Source organism: Palaemon carinicauda, chromosome 1 (genome assembly GCF_036898095.1).
Source record: "Palaemon carinicauda isolate YSFRI2023 chromosome 1, ASM3689809v2, whole genome shotgun sequence".
NCBI classification, from domain to species: Eukaryota; Metazoa; Arthropoda; class Malacostraca; order Decapoda; family Palaemonidae; genus Palaemon; species Palaemon carinicauda.
Genome location: NC_090725.1, coordinates 109,437,719 through 109,458,026, shown reverse-complemented (window position 1 = coordinate 109,458,026; position 20,308 = coordinate 109,437,719). Strand labels below are relative to the sequence as shown.

The window sequence follows — 20,308 nt, the reverse complement described above, 5'->3', positions numbered from 1 at the left end:
CCATGTTCATATCCGGGGTTCTACTATTGCTTTCCGTCGTCTCTAGACAAATCTGTAGAGATAGAGATGCGGCAATTCTTTCCTTGTCTCTTGCTTCCTACGCAAGAGAAAGTCAGACAGTTTAGGGAGATTTTCGCTGAACTGACGTCCAGCAATATCTCCCAACTGAGAAGGTAAGGTGGTCTTCCTTCCAGTCTTTTTCTTCCATGGGCAGGGCTAAAGATAAAGGTCTACACTCATCGACTGTAGGGTCAGGTTTGCCTGCCTCTATTGCCTTCATGACTGCCTTAAGACCCTTTGATGTAAAGGGAAAGGCTAACGAAGATGGAGCAAGAAAGGTTGGGTGTTTCTTGCTAAGGGCTGGCACTTTCGCGTTCTGCTTCAGGCTACTTGATAAAAGACCCTAAGCTTTCTTGTGATCAAGTACTATGACCTCCTTCTGTTCTGTGTCCTCCTTGGATGTTGGTTCCGTCTTCAGACGGACGAAGCAGTCTGGGTAAGACTAAAAGCTGGGCCAGAATTCGACTTCCTCAATAAGGACAGTCCCCAACTTCTCTGATATGAAGATCTTGCCGCTGGTAATAGGCATGTATTCTGCATACCTCCAGGGATTAACATCAGAGCAAGGTGGAAGATCTTTAACATTGAGTCTCTTATGAGACCCACGGGATGCTGTGAGATGGTCCATTCTTCTTTGCCATTCAGCGTCCCTTTCTTCGTTTTGTTTACGAAGACTCTCCATCATTGCCATGAGACTGGCCATTGCCTGTCTCATGTCATCTGATGGAGAAGCAGAAGACATAGAAGGTAACGGCTCTGGGGCCAGAACTGACGAAACGAACTACGATTCGACATCATCCTCTTCTTCTCCAGGAGCCAAGGTGGACCCCTCTTCGAGACCTTCTGCTAGAAGGTCCTTCTCGATGTCCTCAGACACTTCCAACATCCTCTCGTCTAGGTGGATGTCCTGCATTGCGTCGGAGACTTCCGTATCTACGGAAATCTGAACGCAAGGGATCTCAGGTCGTGGCTCGGGTATGACAGCTTCCACACCCGCTTTTGGGAACAGCAAGGAGTGCATCCGTTCACTAGGAAGGTAAGGTCCCGTGGCGTTCTTCTGAAAGCCACAAACCTATCTGCGCAGCTTCCCTCGTGCTGCATCCCTTGACTCCACTGTCTTGGAGTCATCAAAAGCCTCGGTCACCAAGGCCTTTCAAATCTTGCAGTCCTGAGGGTCCCAGTACCTGAGAGATCCCTTGGAAATGGCGCAGGGAGCATGAGCCCTGCACTCCTCATGGCAACAGAAGTCCCTGCTCCTAACGTTAAAGAAGACTTGAAGGCACTTAGGATGGTCCTCCTGTAAAGAGAGGAAAATTAAATGAGTATGCGGTAATTTATCTCACCTGATAAACTATATAAAATATTATCATTAATATATTAGCATTATAGCTTAGGATGGACAAGCTAGAAAGGAATTAGGAAAGACACATACTTGTGTTTTCTGTCCAGCCAATTGCTGCGACCTCCCTCAAAATTAAAACCTAGAGTTTTCCTATTCAGGAAACCCAAGGGAAGGATTCTAACCTCTAAGGATAGATAAGTGTAACTTAGCACTTCCTTTTCCCAAGGTTTTAACCCTTTTACCCCCAAAGGACGTACTGGTACGTTTCACAAAACCCATCCCTTTACCCCCATGGACGTACCGGTACGTCCTTGCAAAAAAATGCTATAAAAATTTTTTTTTTGCATATTTTTGATAATTTTTTGAAAAAATTCAGGCATTTTCCAAGAGAATGAGACCAACCTGACCTCTCTTTGACAAAAATTAAGGCTGTTAGAGCAATTTAAAAAAATTATACTGCAAAATGTGCTGGGAAAAAAATAACACCTTGGGGGTTAAGCGTTGGAAATTTCCAAAGAGCCTGGGGGTAAAAGGGTTAATAATGTGGGTAAATTGTAACTGATCATCTATCAGTCTGTTGAAAGAAATCTTTTCCTTCAATATAAAACTGGTCTCAACAATAGACTGTGCAAGGAAACACTGGGTATGTTGGAAAATAACTACTGTATAATATATGCTATAGTTTTCTGTCTGCAGTATTATCTATACTGCAAATATACTGGCTACTGTATAATCATATACTGTAGTTTTAGCCGACATGTTGCCAGCTAGGCTAGCACCTGGCGGCACGATCCAGCGGCGAGAGTGCCCGGCGGCACTGGCCCGGCCGGTATCTGCCGGCTGGGTTAGTACCTGGTGGCACTAGCTGACAGAGAGAGAGAAAGCATGGAGTGAAGGGTACCTTATTAAATGTTTGTTACAATAAATAAGGGTGTAAGTACTTAATCTTGGCCGCTGGTATGTGGATGGCAGTCCAAGAGAGGACTGAAGAACACTCTACAGAATAGGGGTCTCCCAACGGCAGCCGGCTCAGCCGGCACAGCTTTTCCCAGAGCCTTGCGTCCATAAGAGAATGCTGAGCGACTAAACAGCTGCTATGTAGGAGCCCCGGCCAGCCCCACAACCCGCCGGCAAACGGCAAGATTGTAGGACGACAGCCAAAGGGTTGCGATGGCTAGGCCATCGCTAAAGGACAGAGGGGGTAGGGAAAAGGGTCCTGTATGAAGTGTGGAAGGAGGCGGCAGGGTTGCCGGTCCTACCACACAACGAAGAAACTCTTCTGCCGTCCTAGGCGGCAGAAGAATATCCATTCTTCAACCTAGGGTCTGCCAATAGAGTTAAAGGGGAGGTGGCAGGCTTACCGCCCCTTCTCAACATGGGAGAAAAATCGTTTCAGTGCCGGCGCCATCCTAGGCGGCAGAAGAATGTCTGTTCTTTAGCCTAGGGTCTGCCAGCACAGGACTAGTCTTCTAGACCGCAGGGAAGAAGGTGGCGGCATCATACAACCACTTCAAATGCGACCTAGGGAGGTCTAGCCTCCTTATGCCGGCGGCTGAGGCCGGCAGGGGAGTGACTACTCACCCTGCCAGAACTGGCAAAAGACTGAATACTCTGAGGTTTTGTCAAAAACCCAAAGTCGGCTATCTGCCGGCCAGGGAAAGAGACAGAAAACACTAGCCTAGTCAAGCCGGAGTGTCTACGCAATGGCAAGACCAAGATAGGGTTGTAGCCTATGGCTGCACTCAGAGGGAAGTAGGGATTACCCTTAAATCTCCACTGGAGACGAGTATCAATTTATATAATAATTCTAGGATATATCTATCTCTGCCTGAATTTATAAAGCGATACATGAGGGTAAACCGGGAACATGTATGAAAGTATACTTAAGCACCTAGGCTAGTAGCCTAGTGCCAGGCGAGATTCGGTTACCTTAATCGCCGAAACTCTTTCGTATACGATCGATGAGGAAGAGGAAATATATGCAATCAATATATCTTTTAAGTATAAATTGCCTAAATAGCTTCATATTCAAATGCTATTATAACTAGGAATGTCGTTCTATATCATGCATGAAGGTAAACTAAAGCGCGTAGGCTAGGAAGCCTAGCGCGGGCAAGGTTCGGTTACCTAAATCGCCAAAACCCTAAAGAATACAATCGGCATAATATATAACTTACTAGAATATTATAATTGAATAGCTTCGTGAATATTCATGCTATTAAAACCGAGAAAGTCATTCAGGCTAACTAAATAACACATGCGTTATGAACGACAGTGCCCATGGTGCCTCCGGTGAAGGCGAAGCTCCAACTCTTAGAATTAATCTAATTTCACTGTGAGGCAGGAGCTAAAATTTATACACTGTAAAGATCAAATACTCAACTTTCCAGAGGCAGAAGAGGCTGGAGATTGCATGATAAATCTAAAAAATCCAGAGCGTAATGAAAGAGCAACAGGGAAAATCACCGTGCGAGACAGCTACAACTATAGGAATAGCGCGCTGGGTTGACATACAGCGCCATCTAGATACTCAGTAGTAGTACGGGAGGAAGGGTACCTTGATAATGGCTCCCCTTCTATTTTTGCCACTTTCCCCCTCAAAGCAAAAACGCTATTCGGGGTGAAGATTGCCATGTGTCGTATCAAGATATATGTCCCCTGATTTATGCGATATCCTTAAGAAAAATTTTAAGGATATTCGTGCCAGGAGTTAAAATTCTGGAGACCTAAAGGTAAATTTTCTGGGAATATCACTGTAGTCAAATATCCCTTTGGAAGCTACTTATAGGAACCTTCCTTCAGGACGACATGGCCTGATCCAAAAAATGAAGATATTGACCTAATGTATTTACTACTGTTGAGCATTTTATTTTCTTGTTTTGCTCTACAATGCAAATATTAATTGATACACTCAGATCTTTGAATTTTTATTCCAGGCAAAGTTGGCTATTCACAATTATTTTACCAGTGAAGAATTCATAAACATAGACACCCCTATACTTACTAGCAATGACTGTGAAGGAGCGGGAGAAGTTTTTTTGGTCGAGGTATGTCCAGAACTGATGTAGTTTCTTTTGAAGTTTTATCATGTTGTTTGCCATTTTTAACATACCATGCATTCTTATTTTGTGAGGTCATCCTAGATTATTACTAGAAATTATTATTCAAGTTCAAAAGGTTATTCGTTTGTCATTCAGTATCTTTTTTACGAGATACTGTATTGCATATAAGAAAATTTTTTGATTGACTATACAGTATCACAAGAACAGTCCCTGTCTGAGTTTGGCAATGGATATTTGCTTTCATTTTATTGGAATTTCAACAGTACTATATTTGCTTTGCTATTACAGGCATTGAAAAGTGAGGAGAAAAATTCCCAGTCATCCTCAGATGGAATGTTTTTTAATCATCCTATATATCTCACAGTCTCAGGACAATTACATCTGGAGACCATGGTCAGGTGAGATTGATTTTTCAAGTCCCATTTTGTTTTAAATTTATGTACATTTACTGTAGGATACTTTCTGGTTTTAAGAATTTATGCTAAAGCATCAATTGCTTATTTGGTTCCTACTCTAATGCAAACTATTGTTCTTTACAAGGCACATGCTTCAGCAAAACTGGAATGCCAGGAGGAGGGTAGGCACCACCCTCTTGATGGTCAGTTAAATACCCACTTTTGACTTGAGCTAAACACCCACTTTTAACTAAAGCTAAAACCCACTTTTGACTTCAGCTAAACACCCACTTTTGACTTCTATTAAAACCCACTTTTTACCTGAGCCACAAGCTGTAGACATTCTTTTGTTGGCTCCCCATTCTTGGCTGGATTAGTCTTTTTCTGTTTCTTTACAGTGGATGGAAAAGTACAGTGAGATGCGACAGGGTCCGAGTAAAGCTGGAAAAACTGACTAGTTTATGTTGAAACCTTTTATTGATATCCAAATGCTTTTCGCCTTTTGCCGAGGGCATGTGTGTGTAGTGATCCCCTTGTGACGAGTGCCAGTTGTGGCCACCTCAGCAGTGATTGGAGTTCATTAGGAAGAATAAGTTTAAGGGAAATTCTTTTGTATTAGAGGTGGAAATGTCAAATCTTAAACCAAAGAAACTACAGCTCCTTTTCTATTGTCACATTTCAACTTGATGTTTCTCACTATAATTCCTCTAGGGCTGGGTCCTCTGTAGAAATTTGTCAGGGGGGAAGACCTAGTTTTGAACTTCAGAGGTTTTTTAAGAAAAGCAGGAGTATCACCTTGCCCTAGGGAAAGTAATACTCCTCTGCCTTTGCCATGACTGAGTCTTTCCTTGCTGCTTCTTTCCCCCCTGTGGAGGCACTAATTGTTATGGTCTTGTGTGCTGTTAAAAAGGCCCCTGTGGCTTCTTCCTCCATAGAATCTTCGTTGTTGGCCTTCAAGACCTTGACCTCGAAGACTAGCAAGGAGAAAAACGTATGCACCTTTCTTCCTCTTCTAGTTCTTCCTCCTCCTCTTCCTTGTCTTCGGCAGTTCTTTTGGATTTTACTGCATCTGTCCCAAAGATGTCAATGAAGTCCAGGAATACCTATCTGCAGAAGTATCTTGAGACTCCGACCGATCTTCCCTATGCATGAGAGAGGCGGTGCATTACTGAGAAGCAACCCAGCATGGTAAAGTGTATTGTACACAGTACAGGTGTTCATGCTACTACTACAGGTGCTTGTTCTCAAAGTGATTGAGCATGAGTATGTTGGCCCAGAGATAGAGCAATCGATGTTCACCTTGATTTCTCTCCGTAAGGATACTTCTGTTCCGAGAGGAGAGAATTGGCTCGTGGTGAAGTGATAGTAACCTAAAATCAATATATTTGCTCTTACGAGCAATGAAACATTTCCTTATGTCAAGAAGATTCTTGGTCATCGCGTGATCTTTTCTATCATGATCGTCCACCACGAGATCTTTCACTCCTAGGTAATTGGTTACCATGTGATCTTTCTCTTCATGACCATGGCTGCTCTCCTGCACTGCTCCTTCCCTATGTTACCTTTCCACTCGCCAGGAAATTTTCTTGCACTCGCCCGATTGGGAACAGGAACCCTGACTACCAAAGACTGCTCTCCACACACTTACTAGCATTGAGATGTCCCGTCGCGTGCTCGGGATTGGCAGCAAGGTTCTTCACCTCCAAGTGACCGATACACGATACTCTTGCGTGCCTTCTGAGATTGTGCTCACTGTTGCAATGCTCAGAGGCTAAAATACAGGTTACTTTGGCAGACTCTGGGGATGCATGGGACAAAGGCAGATCTGTTTATGAAGGGGATTCCAATCTTCAATCAGCACTCCCTTCAACCTTTTCAGGGTACACTCCTGGCTCGTTTTGGTGCAGCTTGTGTACACATACATCTTCTGAAAAGCAGTCGATACCTCTTCCCTTGCAAGGAAGGAGACGTCCTGGGGTTTCGTCACCTCAAACGCCTCCAGATTTCATTTTGCGCTGGCGCAGATGGAGAATCCTGAAACTGAATGTTCATTCGCTGATGTTCTTGTACTCATCCGTGAGTGCATTAAACTTGGATAGGCTAATGTGACTCATGTGAAAGGTGAAAGGGTGTTTGATTGTCATTGATTGTCATTTTGACACCCCTCAAGGATCAAAACTTACCTTGAGTTTCTCACAGTGCTTTGGACAGAGTGAATTCGCAGATCTATGGGCCTGAGAATTTTCTACTGTCTAGCTGGTTGAGTAAGACCTTACAGTATCTCCTGCACTCTTGACAGAGAAGAGTCTATATGCCAGAGGGTGTGTCCTATACTTCTTCCCATCTATACCTCAGTATCTGCATTAATGGAAAGCTCAACTGTTGAAAGACTCAAGGCTCAGGTTACAGTCTTCTGTGCTCTTGGGTGCGCAGCCATGGAATCCTCTCCCCTGGCTAGCCTCCAGAAGGCTTCCTGGATCAACCAGTGGTCTGGTATAGTTGTTTACTTCACAATTACTTATGATTTGTCAAATCCTGAGACATTGGCAAAGTACAGTATAGAAAATTGATCCTGTCCGGTGCAAAGATGGCGACCTTCATGGTGCACCATTCAGCAAACCAATGGGCCAACTGGGTCCTGAAGAAAAGGGATGCGACCATTTTCCGATTCCCCTGGCAAGTTGTGCAAGAGGCGACGTCAGCTTTGAGGATCACCCCTGTGCTGAATGCTATGTCCCTCTTTCCTCAAATGGATGTAGAGGCAAAGATGGAAAAGTGGAAGAAGGCTAGCCAATACTCTTTTATCCATTGTCCAGTTACCTTCAAGGGTCCAGGCCATTTGGAGGCAGCTGCGGCGAGACTCTGCCACACCTTCCATATCAGCTATGAAGAAAGCTCTGGCTGCCTCCAAAAGGGCAGACAATGCTCCATCCTTTCACGCCTAACCTGGCCAGTTCAGGAAGGACAGTAAAGGCAAGAAGGGAGTAAGAGGATGCTAAAATCAGTAGCCCCCTCTTGCAGCTGCCATAAGTGAGGGATGCCTAAATTCACTTTTGATTCAAAAGGAATAATACATCATAAGAAAAAAGGATCTGAGATTGTCTATGGTCATAGACACCCCACGCAAATAAATGGGGAGGAATTTGGTTCCCTATCTTGTAAAATCATGCGAATGGAACACTCCCAAATATATTTGTAATGTTCATTGACTTTGAGTATACTTGAGTCCCAGGATTTATGTCTAGCAATTTTAGATATTAATATTTTAGGAATAGAAATACAACTTTCCCAAAACCTGGTTGGATTTTTCCTGAATTCATGAAAATAATTGTAGAATTTCCAGTATTACATTTAAATCAATCATTCTAAATAGTTCCACAAATTAGAATTTTATTATAGTTTTATGTTTAGAGCTTTATCAGAGATTATTTCATGGAGTAAAATATAGAATCTTATTGAATTAATTTTATTTTTCAGTGGTCTTTGTAAAGTATACAACTTCAGCCCAGCTTTCCGCGCTGAGAATTCCCTGTCCCGGAGGCACCTCTCTGAGTTTTGGATGGTTGAAGCCGAGGAGGCTTTTCTCAAAGGATCAGAGGGTTTTGAGTGTTTAACAGAAAGAGTTGAAAGTCTTATTAAATCTACAACACAATATCTCCTTGACAGACAAGAAGAAGACATATTTTACTACTGGAAACAGAATCAGGACACTGAGGTAATATTTTTTTTTTTTTTTTTAAGTATTTCAATGAATCTTACCTTGTAGTCATCATGCTTTGATATCTCTGATTAAAACACGAATTGTTTACCGTATGTATCTCCCTTTCTGTTCCCCTCTCTGTGGAGACTTATTGGAAACTCCATGCCTAGTGATTGATAGACCAGGGTCAGAGTCCTGCTCAAGCTCAAGAGTTCCATGTAGTGTCTGAGTCATCAGCAGCCATTGCCAGGCTTGGGTGGAGATTTGGCCTTAGGTGCTGATCATATGTATATATGGTCAGTCTCTAGGGCATTGTCACTGTCCCTTGTCTGTCATTCATGAGCGGCATTTAAACCTTGTGACGTTCAATCATGACGATAGATGTCCCCAAGGGAGGAACACCAACCTTATGCCTATTTGTTATCAGTACTTCATTTAATCTTTGTCGCGGACCACGTTGGAATTGGCCTCTCCAGCTCAGCTAGATTTAGTATCTGAAAATGCTGGTAATTTGTTAGAATTTTAGCTGGATTAAAAAGGTTTCTTCATCTTGTTTTGAATATGGGCTTTTGCCAAATTGTTTCGGTAAACATGTGGCAGAATAGGACTGGTTGAGTTGGTAATATAAGAAAGTGACTTGGGGTAAGAGGAAGACCCACTATTCAGCTGTCATAGACTGCATGGTCATTTTGTAATGTAGCTGAGTAAGTCAAAATTTCCTTATTTTATTAATCTAATGTTTAGAATTACTGTAATCAGCACATATGTGTATAAAAATGACTAAAGATAAAAGATTGTTGCCTGACTAAAGATAAAAGATTGTTGCCTGATTCCTCCTACTATAAGTTTAGCCTTCTTTTTTTTTTATAAAAAGTTAATTTAAAAACGGGTCCCATTAGGCTATCATAATGAAGAGTTAAGGGTTAGAGGAATTTCAAGAAAGAAAGGTAGATTTTTATGATACTGTAAGCAGATTAACTTGGAATATCTGGGACAAGCTTATAATTAGTCTGAGGTTCAAATATTTTTGTAAGTAATGAATTTGGAATTATACCTTTGAATACCTACTTGTTGAGTCATACTGCAGACGATTGCATCACGGTAGAAGTTAGAGAAACTATTTTTTGTTATAAGTTAAGTTAAATCTAGTTTATCTTATCATAATGGATGTGTAAGTTCAGGTCATTTTACTAAATTGTACTATATGTGATGTAAGGTAAATTAAGATAATGTTTTACATAATGTAATTAGTGTTACTTCTAGACAACTGTTATAGTGTTTACATATTAGGAGTATTCTTAGCAATGGGTAGAGAATCAAATTGGTTTTCTCCTGTTTATGAATCATTTGTGTGCTTTTAAGTCTTGCCTGCTTAAAAAGTGTAATTTTCTAGTTATTTAAGATCTTTATTTTTTCTGTTACTCTAAACAGTTTGTCTTTTATGAGAGTAAGGTGGTAGATTTTAGTATATCTTGTATCAGTAGTTTTCATAAACAAATGGCAGCTCAATGTGATCTTGAGTTCCAAATATGAAGTTTAGGAATTATTATTCCTCATGGTTATGATAACATAGAATTATGTACTCTACAGAAGTATCACCAGCCACCCGTTGAGATACTACCGCTAGAGAATTATGGGGTCTTTTGACTGGCCAGACAGTGTTACATTGGATCTTTCTCTCTGGTTACGGTTCAGTTTCCCTTTGCCTACACACACACTACACACCAAATAGTCTGGCCTAGTCTTTGTATATTCTCCTCTGTCCTCATACACCTGACGATAGAGATAACCAAACAATTCTTCTTACTACACTGTAATTGTTCAGTGGCCACTTTCCTCTTTTTAAGGGTAGAAGAGACTCTTTAGTTATGGTAAGCAGCTCTTCTAGGAGAAGGACACTCCAAAATCAAACTTTTGTGCTCTAATCTTGGTTAGTGCCACAGCCTCTGCACTATAGGGCTTTTACTCCCTTAGGTTAGAGTTCTCTAGCTTGAGGGTACACTCGGGCACATTATTCTATCTTATTTCTCTTCCTCTTGTTTGCTATAGTTTTTATAATTTATATAGGAGATATTTTAATGATGTTGCTCTTGAAATATTTTCTTTTTCTTTGTTTCCTTTCCTCACTGAGCTATTTTCCCTGTTGGAGCCCCTAGGCTTATAGCATCCTGCTTTTCCAACTTGGGTTGTATCTTAGCAAGTAATGATAATAATAATAATAATAATAATAATGATAATAATAATAATAATAATACAGAACATATGATTATTTACTGATGATGCTGATTGTCTTGTGGCCACAAATATTTTTGATCTAGAACAGCATTTATGATTACTGTATATTTATTTTTTGTAATTAAAAATGAATTGTGTTACTCAGTGGAAGGCATTTATAGATGTGATTGTGTCAGATAAGCAGACCACAAATTAAAGTATATTAAAATAGGTATATGAAATTTCACTGGATTTAGGATATCAAACAGTATCTAAACAGATTGGAGGCTAATTTCATAGTTTTATTTAGGAGGTAGTTAGGATTATCAAGGTATGTCTTCTTTAGGTTCAGAATATCTTGTGGACTCCAACAAATGAGGACAACTTGTCTTGTTTATGGACTAAATGTTCAGTGAATGGGCTGATGTTAGAGTAAGGGTTGTGGTGGGCGATGTGGTAACGTCCCTGACTGGTCAAAGCCAGACTGGGGTTCGATTCTAGCTCAAACTCGTTAGTTGCTTTGGTAGCTGCAGTTTCACCATCCTTGTGAGCTAAGGATGGGGTGTTTTGGAAAGCCTATAAGGTCTATCTGCTGAGTCATCAGTAGCCATTGCTTGGCCCTCCTTGGTCCTAGCTTGGGTGGAGAGGGGGCTTGAGCGATGATCATATGTATATAGGGTCAGTCTCTAGGGCATTGTCCTGCTTGGTAGGGCAATGTCACTGTTCCTTGCTTCTGCCATTCATGAGTAGCCTTTAAACCTTTAAAACTGTCAAGATCATCAGTCACTTTTGGATTGCATGAAGAAGCTAACAATTTGATTTGAAGTGTGGATATTCAGTATGCATAGGTTATCCTGAGTAAGCTATGGGGAATTTATAGAATTTAAGGAACAGTTATCCAATTTCATGAAATCAGCTGTTCCTGTTTCCTCAAATACGGTATGGTTAAGTGTTAGTGATATTGCTACTTGGACATCTACCAGCCTAACGCATGCTACGGTAGACCCTAGTCCAACATATTCAAACAAAGGGCTTAGAGGTATTAAATTACTAGTACAATATACTTTATCTTATTGATGATGCTTGTCAGCTCATTAGAGAACTGAACTCACAACCTTGATTTCTTTTTTTGGCTCAACATCTTATATTGTTTATGCTATGGCTTCCCTGAATCCCGATTATCAAATTATACCTGAGACAGATAGAAAAATGGCATAGGAACACGTCAGTTTACATTTCCTTTTGATTCTGAGCAAAGTACACATGATCATTATTTATGTATAATAATGGATAATGTAGCATATATTAAACCTTTATGGCCAGCCACCCTGTGAGTTCCATTCCAAACTTGTTTCTGGAATCGGTAAGCAAAAGTTTTTGTTTTGATGGTTTGGGGTTGGACTCGTGTTACTCCTAATGTAAGCTAGAACTCTAGCAATTGTAAGTCTGATTATAAAGGTGCCTAGTTGCTAGTACAGAAGGTCCCCAACTTTCAAACATTCGACTTACAAACATTGGGAGATACAAACATACAACTGAAAATAACAAAGATAAGATAAAGAAATACTGTAATAAAACAATATTATATCCCTTAATACAGTAAGCAAAACTACATTTGTAATAACCTGATATTTATTTCATATGAAACCCAACTATTTGTTGACTTTTGCAGTTGGAAATCATAGGCATGGGATTCAGGTTAGGACTACCCTAAGCTAATAGTTGAAAGACTTCCAAATAGCTTCTTGGAACCTATTTGAGGACCTTCTGTATTTCTTTGGTTAGGAATAAGGTTGTGAGAAAATCTTAGTTTCTGAATATTTAATGCAAGAGATTAGGATAATACTTTAATAACTAGAATGATCTTGGTAAAGACTAAAAGCAGTGAGCTTATGATCCAATTTCTGGATACCAACTTCGACAAGATCTAGTTGGCTATTGCGTTCTCAGTCACGACTCAAAGGGTATCATTTTGAGACAGGACTTTGCCTAATCTTACCAAGCTAATAGACAGCCTTTATTAAAGGCAGGAGATAAAACTTGCCTAACCAAAGACAGGTTATGTATGGGAGAATGGTGGTATATTAGTGAAATTTTACCTTTTGCTAATCTTATAGTAAAAGTTTCGTAACTTTTTAGTAATTCCAAAGCTTATCCCATTTAATTTTACCATTTAAAGTTGCACTTGATCTTTCTAGGTTAACTGTTGCTATAATTTATAAACGATCAGGCAGGAGCCTAAAAAGAGAGACCCATTTAAGTGGCTCATTATGGCTAGTGGAAGATTTAGTGCAAGCATTTACTTACCAAGCAGATCCGATTTTTACAGTTAGGCAGATATGCAAGAAATATTTAGCAAAAGGTAAGGAGGTGTATATTGCATTTATGGATCTGGAGATAGCTTTTGATAGAGTTGATAGAGGAGCGATGAGGAATGCTACTATGAGGTTATAAGAAATTAGTGGAAGGTTGTTGTAAGCAGTGAAGAGTTTCTACATAGGCAGTAAAGCGTGTGTTGGGATAGAAAATGAAACGAGTGAGTAGTTTCCAGTGAGATTGGGACTGAGACGGGGATGTGTGATGTCCTCATGACTGTTCAATTTGTTTGTTGATGGAGTTGTGAGAGAGGTGAATGCTTAACGGCATGGTCAAGGATTGAGAATTATAAATGAGTGATCATGAGTGGGAGGTGAATCATTTGTTGTTTGCGGATGATACTGTATTAGTTGCCGACGCAGAGAAGAAGTTGGGTCGACTTGTGACAGAGTTTGGAAGGGTATGTGAGGAAAGGAAGTTTAGACTTTATGTGGGTAAGAGTAAGGTTATGAGATGCATGAGAAGGGAAGGTGGTGCTAGGTTGAATGTCATGTTGAATGGAGAGTTACTTTAGGAAGTAGATCAGTTTAAGTGCTTGGAGTCTGTTGTTGCTGCAAATGGTGGAATGGAAACAGATGTACATCATAGTCAATGAAGGTTTTAAACTGTTGGGGGCAGTGAAGAGAGTGATGAAGAATAGAGGGTCAGGAATGAAAGTAAGAGCCCTGTATTAGAAAGTGAATGTAATAACTATGATGTATGGGTCAGAGTTGTGGGGAATGAAAGTGACGGAGAGATAGAAATTGGATGTGTTTGAATGTGTTTGACATGAAGAGTTTGAGGAGTATGGCTGGTGTATCTCATTTAGAAAGGGTTAGGAACAAATTAGTGAGGGTGAGAATGGGTGTAAGAAAGGAATTAGCGTTAAAGTGGATATGAATGTGTTGAAGTGGTTGGCCATTTAGAGAGAATGGAAAATAGCCATCTGCTGAAGATGATGATGAATGCAAGAGTTGATGGGAGAAGTACAAGAGGAAGGCCAAGGTTTTGGTGGATGGATGGAGTGAAGAAAGCTCTAGGTGATAGGAGGATAGATGTATGAGAGGCAAAAGAGCCTGCTAGATATAGGACTGAATGGCGAGTGATTGTGGCACAGTTCTTATAGGCCCTGCTGCTTCCTCCTGTCGCTTAGGTGACTGTTGAGGTAGGGGATTTAGCATATGAAGCTTCATTTGTAGTGGATGATGGGGGATGGAAGGCTGTGTCACCCTAGCAGTACTAACCAAATTTGGCTGAATCCGTCGTCGGGCTGGGAGGAGCGAAGAGAAGGAAACTCCTCTTTTGTTCTTTTTTTTTATGTTGACTACCCCCAAAATTGGGGGAAGTGCCTTGGTAGATAAATAGGGAGACATATTTATGATAGGTATAGGTAGGCTAACTGTAGTAAAATTATTTATTTGGGTATTTTGAAAGATTATGACAGTATTTCTAATCATGTATATTGAGGGTGATCAAAAGGTTTTCAATAGATATTGCTTCTCAGTTTTAAAAAGACACTTTCTATGCAGGTAATAAAATTGAAAAAGTACATACAATCTACTATCATTTTATAGAAACCACATACATACATAAATAAGCCTTCATGTAAAGTATAGCTAATGTAAAGTTTTGAACACATGTGCAGTTACTGTACTACATTAGGCTTTCTTGTCAAACTTAACGTCGATGGCAGTGGTTCTTTGGCATCAAGATCAGGTGATGGTTTTGTAGCCTTTCTTTTTTTCACTCTTACTAGGAACTGGTCTAATGTTTGCTGGATAGTGTTCCTTCTTTTGTTGTAGAAATTTGTCCCATAAGACAAGTATGAATCTTCAACACCATTAGTAATTTTAGCAAAGGATACTGGGACTTGAAGATTGACAAACGCATAGATAAATGATAAAAGCCTGCTTCATTTCTTTAAGCTTGAAAGTTCTGGAGTCTGGATCAGGGAAACTTTCTTCAATTTTCTGTTGTTCCAATAACTCCAACAATTCTTTGTTTGTCAGTGGTTGCCGGTAAGCCCCAATCAACTGTTCAAAATCTTTCGACTCCATCTCAAGTTCGTTACTAAGTGATAATAATTTCCTCGATATGTCCTTGACTGGATATTCAAAGCTTTTAAATTTAGGGTTTATTCTTTTCCATACACTTCTCATCGCTGTTTGAGTCATTTCGGCCAAAGAAGTACTTATATTTGATACTGCTTGTTAAATATCGTATCCATTTTAATACTTCAAATTTCATCCCTTCCTCTGCCAAAGTAGTGTCAATGGCCTCACGTAAGGTATGCTGTAAATAGTAACACTTGAAAATCGCTATGATGCCTATACCTTGGTTTATGAATTGTAAAAGAGAAATGGTGTTGGGTGGTGAGAAAGGAGTTTTGATGAAGGAAAGACTAATCTTTGTGGAGGTGCTGTGTAGTCTCCAAGAATGCTGGGGACTGTATCTCAGTGGGCGCAGAGTATAGCCTCCCTGGGTCTCGATTGGTTGTGAATAACACAACCTCCTTCACGCCAGTCTTCATTAACTAAGGACCCGGAAAGTGGACTCCATGAGCAAGATGTTGCAGAAAAGTCATAGAAAGGTTCCAGTTCTTAAAGTTCCAGGGCAGATTATTCAGAGTATCAAAGGAAGACTCCCTGGAGGGAAGAGTCATCCTTGACCTGTCTCTCCTCAACAAGCATATCATATGCTACCTTTTCAAAATAATGACCGTGTAACATGTTCGTCAATTACTAGGGGCTTTGCCCTGTGCTTTAGATCTCAAAGACACCTATTGGCACATCCATATTGTCCATCACTTCTGACCTTACCTAGGGCTAACCATATAAGAGTCAAGATTTTCAAGTTGGTGGTTTGGTTAAGGTTTTTGTGCGATGACAATCAAATTACTTTCCATAGGCTGCTTTCACAAAGGCAGCGATCTGGCAGATGTAGGCATGAATGGGCTGGATACACTTATTCCAATGAGACTTCACACAAAGAGCTTAAAATACTGTCTAGAACAGTCTCATTTCAATCAGTGTATTTCCAATTTAAGTTTCAGCGTGTGTTTTCCTTTATCTGCTGAATCACCGCCTCTGTGGACACACCCTTAACAAGTCCTAAAATACCTTGCAAGAAACCACTATACCATCAAGATGTAATCATCTTTCAAAGCTACACTGGAGTTTTCCACTTTTCTTGTACCATTGTTTGTTGTTTGTAAAATGGGAACTTTTGCAGCACATATAGTGAAAGTTTCAAGAAGTTGAAGTATCCGGTTGAAAATTAGTGTACCTGTATACTGTATTTCTCACCTGTAATATGTATTTTTCTATTGTTTACTAAAAGCATATTCAATACCATTCATAAAATTTTTTGAGTGATTTTAATTTCTGTGAAAAAAATTTAATTTTTCTTTTATCCTGTAAATTTGTTTAATGACATTCAATAAAATCAACTCATGAGAATAAAACTAATATTTCTTCCTTTTTCAGACACTTGTGCGATCTTCTCTAGAGAAGGATTTCGGTCATCTCCCTTATAGTGAAGCCATTCGGATTTTGAAGGCAAATAGCGACAATTTTAAAACACAACCTGTGGATGGGGAAAATCTGGGAAAAGAACATGAACTCTTTTTGACCAAACATATGGGTAACATACCTGTTTTTGTAACAGATTGGCCAAAAAAGATTAAAGCTTTCTATATGTGCTCAAAAGAAGAGGATCCAAATTTGGTTTGTATTTTACTATTTCTAGCAAATATTTTGAATTATTTCTGTGCATTGTTAAATTTTGCAATCATACTATGTTAACTTTTTCCCACAACACATTTTTATTTCTTCATTTGTATACTGTAAGTTACTTAATTATGCACACTATAAGTTAGTTTCAAAGCATCATATTTGAATTATTGCTTTTCAAAATTTATTGAAATTTTCCTGTAAATTTTAGCATTAAAAAAATAGGTTGAAAGTACTGTATCTTATTATTAACTGTAACACCAAGAATTATACCTCCATTGTCCAGGAGTTATTAGTTTTCCATGGAAAGGTTTTTCATGCAATTAAGCTATGTAGCTATTCCACTAATGTTATGCATTCTAACTTTAAGGGACGGTAGAGTAGTAGAGTACACTCTTCTAAAATATGGTTAGCATCTCTGATTAAAAACTTCATGTAAAAGGGCATAGTGTTCTTCGACAGGGGATTAAAGAAGATTCTTCTAAGATATGGTTAGCATCTCTGATTAAAAACTTCATGTAAAAGGGCATAGTGTTCTTCGACAGGGGATTAAAGTAAATTCTTCTAAGATATGGTTAGCATCTCTGATTAAAAACTTCATGAAAAAGGACATAGTGTTCCTTGACAGGGGGTTAGATTAGATTCTTCTAAGATATGGCTAGCATCTATGATTAAAAACTTCATGAAAAAGGACATAGTTTTCTTTGACAAGGGTTCAGAATTTTTATTTAAGGGAGCTGATCTCGTCAATTATTCCTTAAAGTACCTAACTGGATGTAGACATCTGAATATTTATTTCCACTTTAGCATTTAGAGAAAGAAAGACAATACATCTTGGGAGACTTATACTTTTTTGGCCATGAAAGATTATAATAGAGAAAGCATTATGTCATCAGTGGAGTTTCATTAAAATATACAGGGCCACTCTCTTCCCCACTGGCTGGTGAGGTCAAGAGAATAGGTCATAGGTCAAAGGGGCTGCATCGTACCAAAGCCTGGGGTATTGCCATTAACTGCCAGAGTATCTCAAATCTGTATGAGAGTCCTAAGCCTATTCAAGGGAAAGAAAACAGAAGATTTTTAGTTTTATGGTATACAGAAGATCCTCAACCTACAAACATACGGAGATACAAACACAAATCCAACTGAAAATAACAAAGATAAGATAAAGAAATTCTGTAAGAAAACAATATTATATCATTTCATACACTAAGCAAAACAACATTTGTATTAACCTGATGTCTATTTCTTATGAAACCTGACTATTTGTTGACTTTTGTAGCTGGAAATCATAGGAATGGGTGTCAGGTTAGGCCTAACCTATGCCAAACTTTAACAAAATTCAACTTGAAAACAATTCAACCTTCAGACAGCTTCTTGGACCAATTATGTTTGTATGTTGAGGACGTTCTGTATATCTATATAAAACCAGCTTTTGAGGTAGAAGCATTATGAACATCAGGGGAGTATAATGTAGTAAAATTGATTATTAAAATTCCTCTTGTGGCATAGGTGTCAAACAATATCAATGTAGGTAGGTATAAAACCTGAAATAGCCCATTATGTACCATCAAAGGAGTAGAGGAAAAGTAATATGCAAAAATTATTTGGAAAAACACTTATTGTCCATATAAAGAGGCCATACATCTAAGTGTTTTGTAGACAGACATAGTTACTGGGAGAACAATCTAGATAGTAATAGCAACAAATACCCTAATAGGAGCAGTCAGAAATATATTATCATTGACATGGAAGATAAAGAAAGGGTCAGTATTAAGGTTAATTTTTTAGATCCAAAAGGGGAAAGAAACATTATCCAAACTGACAGACTAAAGTCAATTTTTTTTTAAGTAATTGTATTAGCATAAATAAGATGTTTATATTTCTTGAACTTAATTGTTTCAATTTACTTATTTTACATTTATTAAGATTAATTGTAAATTGATTGATCGTCTACAGTTATTTGCTTTACTTGAGAAAATATTCATGTAATCTTTTTGTGTTTCTGCTGCTATTTATAAAGGGAAACATATTTGATCTGTTGATTCATTTTTAGGTGTACGGATTAGATCTTCTGTTTCCGAATGTTGGCGAAGTTGCCGGAGGAGGCTTGAGGGAACATGATTTCTTCGCACTACAAAGTCGATTGCGGGAACATAAGTTAACAAAAAGCTTGGATTGGTATTTAGATCTTCGTAAATTCAACGGAAGAGTTCCTTCTGGGGGTTTTGGCCTGGGTTTTGAAAGGTATCTCTTGTTTTTGCTTGGGATTCACAACATAAAAGATGTGATACCCTTTCCCCGGTGGACCAAGCACTGTCCATGTTGATGAAGAACTTCGGTAAGGTATATTTATGGCTGTATTTATTGTAAAAATTGTGAATAAAGTGTGAAGTTCCAAGATGTTTACTATACATAAAAAATATTTTTCAGTATTATGCTGATAGTATTCTTTATATCTTATCATTAGTAATTCCCAAGAATACTTAAAAAAGTTCAGAGTTGCAACGAATGTAGTTTATGTTGAACAGGCTCACATAAGTCTATATAGTTTATATATGAAAGATTTATTTTGATGTTACTGTTCTTAAGATATTTTATAATTTTTCATTAATTCTCTTATAATCTATTTATTTCTTCATTTTCTTTCTTCACTTGGTTATTTTTTCTTGTTGAAGGCCTTGTGCTTATAGCATCCTGCTTTTCCAACTAGGATTGTAGCTTTACTAGTAATAATAATAGTAATGTAAAGAGGATGCATTCCAAGAGTGGGTTCACGTGCTGGAAAGTTTGCTATTCCAACATAGTTTGACTATTCATATCTTGCAAATAACTCACCAGCTACTGCTAATTAGGCTATGTATATAAGAATTCATACTCTTAAAACTTTCTTCATTTTTATTTTATACACGGCATTAATTTTCCCCGTATTTTACTGACCACAAACTAAATTTTTTTCCTGTTTTCAGTCAACAGATTATGCTACATCAAGTTAACTATCAAAGAGCTAGCTTATAAATGTAAAAGGTGAATAAAGGATTCCTACAGCTATATGCATATAATAAAATGTAAATAAAACCTTTATTTATAATTATTGGTTTTCTGTTTTTTTGGCTTTTAACAACCATAAATAAAGGGTTTTTTGCATTGTCATATATTCTTGATACATAAGTTATCAAGCTAACCTAATTACCAAGAAAGATCAAAGAAAGTATTTAGGGCTCATTTAAAAAAAAAGTAGCTAGAAGTAAAAACAATTTTTAACACCAGTTTAAAAAAAAAGTAAATAGTAATTTTATGTTGTGAGGTAGAGCAGCTGGGAGGCAATGATGAAACTGAACTAACACCAATTGTAGATGGAATTTGTCAGGTTTCTTAAAAGAGTGAAGATTTGATCCAGTGTTGACTAGGTAGGGGTTATTTCTTTCATTGTAAATAGCACTGGATTG

At 38.7% G+C, this 20,308-nt stretch overlaps 1 protein-coding gene across 1 annotated transcript in view; it reads left to right on the top strand.

Moving 5' to 3' along the window:
• Window positions 1-19,260, top strand: part of LOC137653733 (asparaginyl-tRNA synthetase-like) — a 114,437-nt gene extending 95,177 nt beyond the window's left edge. Inside the window, exons 6-10 of the mRNA XM_068387386.1 lie at window positions 4,339-4,449; window positions 4,753-4,862; window positions 8,337-8,574; window positions 16,614-16,853; window positions 18,916-19,260. Of these exons, the coding sequence (XP_068243487.1) occupies window positions 4,339-4,449; window positions 4,753-4,862; window positions 8,337-8,574; window positions 16,614-16,853; window positions 18,916-19,188 (972 nt within the window). The 3' untranslated portion in view covers window positions 19,189-19,260. The remainder of the gene's footprint in view (window positions 1-4,338; window positions 4,450-4,752; window positions 4,863-8,336; window positions 8,575-16,613; window positions 16,854-18,915) is intronic.
• The last annotated feature ends 1,048 nt before the right edge of the window (window positions 19,261-20,308 follow it).